The sequence below is a fragment of the Nicotiana tabacum genome, chromosome 19, assembly GCF_000715075.1.
Source record: "Nicotiana tabacum cultivar K326 chromosome 19, ASM71507v2, whole genome shotgun sequence".
In the NCBI taxonomy this organism is placed as follows: Eukaryota; Viridiplantae; Streptophyta; class Magnoliopsida; order Solanales; family Solanaceae; genus Nicotiana; species Nicotiana tabacum.
Genome location: NC_134098.1, coordinates 79,343,845 through 79,348,610, shown reverse-complemented (window position 1 = coordinate 79,348,610; position 4,766 = coordinate 79,343,845). Strand labels below are relative to the sequence as shown.

The 4,766-nt window shown below is 35.3% G+C and overlaps 1 protein-coding gene across 1 annotated transcript; it reads left to right on the top strand.

Annotated features, from left to right (window-relative positions):
* Nucleotides 1-286: 286 nt before the first annotated feature.
* Nucleotides 287-4,479, top strand: LOC107788537 (deSI-like protein At4g17486). Its single transcript, XM_016610211.2, has 5 exons — nucleotides 287-652; nucleotides 2,216-2,468; nucleotides 3,309-3,596; nucleotides 3,725-3,976; nucleotides 4,079-4,479. Exons 2-4 carry the CDS (start codon nucleotides 2,258-2,260, stop codon nucleotides 3,973-3,975), a joined length of 750 nt encoding a protein of 249 aa, XP_016465697.1. The 5' UTR covers nucleotides 287-652; nucleotides 2,216-2,257; the 3' UTR covers nucleotide 3,976; nucleotides 4,079-4,479.
* Nucleotides 4,480-4,766: the final 287 nt, after the last annotated feature.

The following is a 4,766-nucleotide window of genomic DNA, read 5'->3' as shown; positions in this document are numbered from 1 at the left end:
TTCATACTTATTGACCGGTCGAGGTCGAGTGATCTCAGGGGTTTAGGGGTGCTTTTCCTGCTGCGATTACCTCTCTATTTTCAAAAGTATATAGAATTGGTAGGCACGGGAAGTGAGTGAAGTAACATTGAAAAAAAGAATATATACCAAAAAGTCAAATATTATCGATTACAAAAAATCAAAAAATCGACATAGAGTAATAATATTCTAAATGTCAGCAATCTTTTGTGTTAAGCAAATTGATGTCTTAGTCATAATGGAGTTCCCAACTTTTTGTCAAAAGGTACAAAAAATGATCATGAAAAGAATTTATCTTGTCTCACTTCTTGGACCTGTAAAATGGCAGGTCACTGTATGATGAAAAATGAAAAAGAATTAAACTTTGGATCCTTTATAAATCAACCTTTCTCTTTCCTTTTCCTTTTCCACTGAAGGGTTTTGAACAAGACCACAACAGTCCTTTAGATTCTTTTACCTCTCTGATTCCCGCAGCTTTAGTATTGTCAATCAGTCATTACCGGCTACTGTAGAACAATGTGCATATTTCAAGCTCAAATTCTCCACTTTTTGCCCTGAATATGGCCACCCTTCTGGAATATTTGCGTAGAGGCATTCTTTTCTTGCTCTAATGAGTGTCATTTCCAAAAAAAAGGTATTTGGGTCTATCTTTTTTATGGGATTCTTGAATTTTTTGGTATCTTATTTATTGCATTAATGTATAAGGTGAGCTCCTATTTCTGGAAAAGTGTTGTTTTGGGTTTTCTTTTGCAAATCTGATCTACTTGCATCAGAGATTCATCAGCTCAGTATAGTTAAGTTTTCTGTTCAGATCCAAGTTTGGTTCTTTAACAAAAAATGACAATGAGTAACTCCATTATGCTGAAAATCATGCCCCCCCCCCCCCCAACTTTCCAATGAATTCTCTCTGTCACCAAGCTCTTCTTTTTAAAAAAAAAAAATTAAATTGGTGTTAAATTTGAAATACTTCTTTGCTTATGGTTTAGTAATCTCCTTTCTGATTCTTTTTATGACTGGTGGTGTCCGGCCAGGTTGGCACAACTCGACTATTCCACCTAGTACATGCTACCTCCCACCATTATAGGTATCGGGACTCTAATTACCAAGACATAGGCTTAGTAATCTCATTTCTGATTAAGGACAGAATGAAACCATTTAAAGTCTGAAAAGAAAGAGGCCAAGATGTTGATCTTTCGATGTCCATTAACTGCAGAAACAATGCTCGGAAGAGAAGTATCATGCCTAGTTTTGGTGAAGGTTTAAAGGCCTATAACTAGATAGGCTTTGATAAATTGTTTGAGCTTTTCGTTTTCTGTCATTTATTTCTTTTGTTTGTCTTGATCAGTTAATCCAGCTACAGTTTTCCTTGATAAAATTAAAGCTAGAGAAATGAAGTGCATAGATTGGTCTGACCTATTTGATAATTAAGTATACTTATTATTGCTCTGCCTCAGAATTTTTTTTATCCTTGGAAATTGCAGAGGTTGAATCTTTAGATCTTAAAATAGACTTATTATTCATTGTAGTGTCTATTTTTCTTAGTAGAACTTGCTCTCTCTTTGAAGGTCACTGATTTCAACCCTATTCCTTGTTTGTTGAGCTTCTTGCCCATTATCTCTTATGATATCTCATCTTTAAAGGTAATATGTTTAGAATTTAACTTTTCATAGGATTTAAGTTCCTAATATGTCATTTTACTATGTGAATTGGACACCTCAAACTGAGCAAAATGCAGCTAGCCTAGCCTTTAACCAACTTGAGACTCAGTTACTACATCTTTTGAAAATGCTGTAGAGAACATTTTCAAATATCACTTCGCTTATGTTGTCAAAGAGCATGAATAACAAGGACCCATCATCAGAAGTTTGTAAGGAATACACTAATCAATTAGGAAGTCTTTTGGCACAGCAAACTTGTTTCTAGTTCCATAAGTTCCGTAACCATCCCCCAAATTCATCCTTTGGAACCTTCAACAATTTTTTCGGTGAACTTGCTAATCTACTTTTTCTACGTCTAATTCAGAAGTTGAACCTGGTTCACCACTTTTATCTTCCCAAGAATCATGAATGCAGGCATATTTTTGCTCCAAAAAAAGAAGATATAAGATATGGACTTATTTGTTTGTCAATTATGTGGGTTTGTGCATCCTATGTTGGCTGAACTTGGAGTAGTTGACACTTGATTTTCCTTGTTGCAGGTAGAAACTAGGTATTGAAGCATTCCTAGTTTTGCCTTGAGCATGAAATCAAAGTTGAAGAATGGCTTGTGTTCTGTGGTGCCTCTTCATTTACAAGGTGAATCTGCAACACGTTTTTGCATGTTCCCTAAAGTGAAGTCAGCTTGCTGTAGTCCAGGCAACACACCTGTTTACCTTAATGTATACGACTTGACACCCGTTAATGGCTATTTCTACTGGGCAGGCATAGGTGTCTTCCATACAGGGGTGGAAGGTGAGTTCACGCTTAATTTCTTATATGTATGTTTTTGAAATCAAAACCTTATTCTGGTCTTGCTTCTAGGACATTTATCTGTTCTTGTTTGGAGCATCTATTCTATGTTAATTTCTCGTTGGCCTAAAAACTGTGCTAGAGCCATCCCTGGCAAACTCAGAATCTTAAATGGTTATTAAAATTTAGAGCAACAACAAAAGTATTAGTGATAATGACGAGTAAAAACAACAGAAGTGGTAGCTCACTGCAACTCTCTCTTGTGTGCGCGCACGTGCGTAGCATGTGTGTATCACATTGATTACACACACTGACAATTAAGATAAACACTGATGAAATAATGGCATGACAATTATAGTGATGATATTACAATAGAATTAAGTTATTGCATGTCATAGAGTCAAAGCTGAAACATACTCCTCTCAACAAAGGGGTAAACATGGTGTTGGATCCATAATTTATGGAAGGCTGAAAAAGTTCAGTGCACCGCTTTAAATTCATTAGTCATTTGATTTTGAGGTGCTTCAGTTTTCAAAAATTCGCTAGAACGTTGGTTTGACCTTGGTCTTTGGCATGCATATCATGCTTAAAAACTGACATAGGAAGAATCAATTTACTTATTGAAAAAATAATAGAAGACATACATAGGGAGAATGCATCTAGACATATGTTGTATAGCACTACAATGAAAATTTTGAGTATTAGTTATCTAAGAAGTTCAAATTTGATTTGTTTTTTCCTTGAGATGATGAGGCAACAGTATTTTCTGGTACAAATATTTTCTCAAATGCTCTGTATAAATGAAATATTATATTTTTTCAAATGCTTTTATCATATTTGCAGTTCATGGTGTTGAATATGCTTTCGGAGCACATGACTATCCAACAAGTGGTGTATTTGAGCTTGAACCTCGTCAGTGCCCTGGCTTTAAATTTAGAAAGTCGGTGTTCATGGGAACAACATATTTGGATCCTATCCAGCTTAGAGAATTCATTGAGCGCCAATCAGTAAACTACAATGGTGACTCATATCATTTAATTGCCAAGAACTGTAATCATTTCTCGGATGATATCTGTTACAGGTTGACTGGGAAGCGGATGCCTAAATGGGTGAACCGGCTAGCAAGAGTAGGTCTGTAATTTAATATCTTCACTGTGTTTCTAGTTCTTTTTTCTTCCCAATAATCTAACACTTAATAAAACTATATATTTCTTGTCTTCTAAAAAAAAAAAAAAAATTTTTTTTGGGTATTCCTATAGGTTCATTATGCAACTGCATTCTTCCAGAAGCCCTCAAAACTTCCACGGTACGACATGATACAAATGTGCAAAACTATGACAGTGAGAAGAGGAAACTTAGAAGCTCTTTCAACTGTTTGTCATCAATCTCAATGCGTCAAGGTGAGAGAGAAGTATCAATGTCATCGCTGTTCTTGCACTCTCACTATAAAGGCTGCCTTCCACCTTGGGAATCCAAAAAATCTAGAAGCAGGTCTTTGAAGGAAGGATAAGGTCTTCGTTATTCTCTATATGGACATCCATTGTGAATACTAACTTCTTTGTCAGAATACCATTACAACGTATTGCCGTCTGTGTGCGTGTTGAATGGTGCAGTTGCTGGCCCTCCCATTTGACGATGAATCGTGCTTGTTGGCTGAGATTTCATTTGGTTTGCCGTTGGTGATTTTTGCCATTCTCTGAGTTCAGATTCTGGTGTTACAAGTTCTGCTATCCAGTTCACATTTTCATCCTGCAGGAAGATCACATCGCTACATCTGTGTCTTGAGTCCCAGAAATGTAATTGTTTGTTATTTCTCAGCCACTTTCTTATTTGATACTGAAAAAAGAGACGTTCTTGTTTCTTCTGGTGTAGAAATTTAGGAGCAATTTGCAAAGCTTTTTCTTATTCTTGTATTTTGAAGCTTATTATCACTGCAACATGAATTATACTGGGAAGAAACACCTGAGAGACTAGCTTATTTAAGTTTGAAAAAGATGAAGTGGTTACTCTTTCAGTTTCTAGTAAATTGATCATTATAAACTTGTGTATCCTAGTATAATTTGGTGTTATGTGTACATCATGTCCCTTTATAATTTTAAAATTAAGAAAATGAGTTTTTTAGATCTCTTATGTGTAAGACAGATTTCTCACGTGTAAAATCATTTCAAATCATTTTCTCAAATCTAATAAAATATGCATCAATTAATATGAGTATCATGATAAATTATGCACTTTATTTCTTATTTTTTTAAGGGCGTAAAAAATCAAAACGTGACTAGTAAAAGTGAATGGAAGGAGTAC

Excerpts from the sequence above, each read along its gene's own strand:
- LOC107788537 (XM_016610211.2), top strand. The coding sequence starts at position 2,258 with ATGAAATCAAAGTTGAAGAATGGCTTGTGTTCTGTGGTGCCTCTTCAT. Across the intron at positions 2,469-3,308 it reads CTTCCATACAGGGGTGGAAG|TTCATGGTGTTGAATATGCT; the intron begins GTGAGTTCACGC and ends TCATATTTGCAG. Across the intron at positions 3,597-3,724 it reads GAACCGGCTAGCAAGAGTAG|GTTCATTATGCAACTGCATT; the intron begins GTCTGTAATTTA and ends GTATTCCTATAG.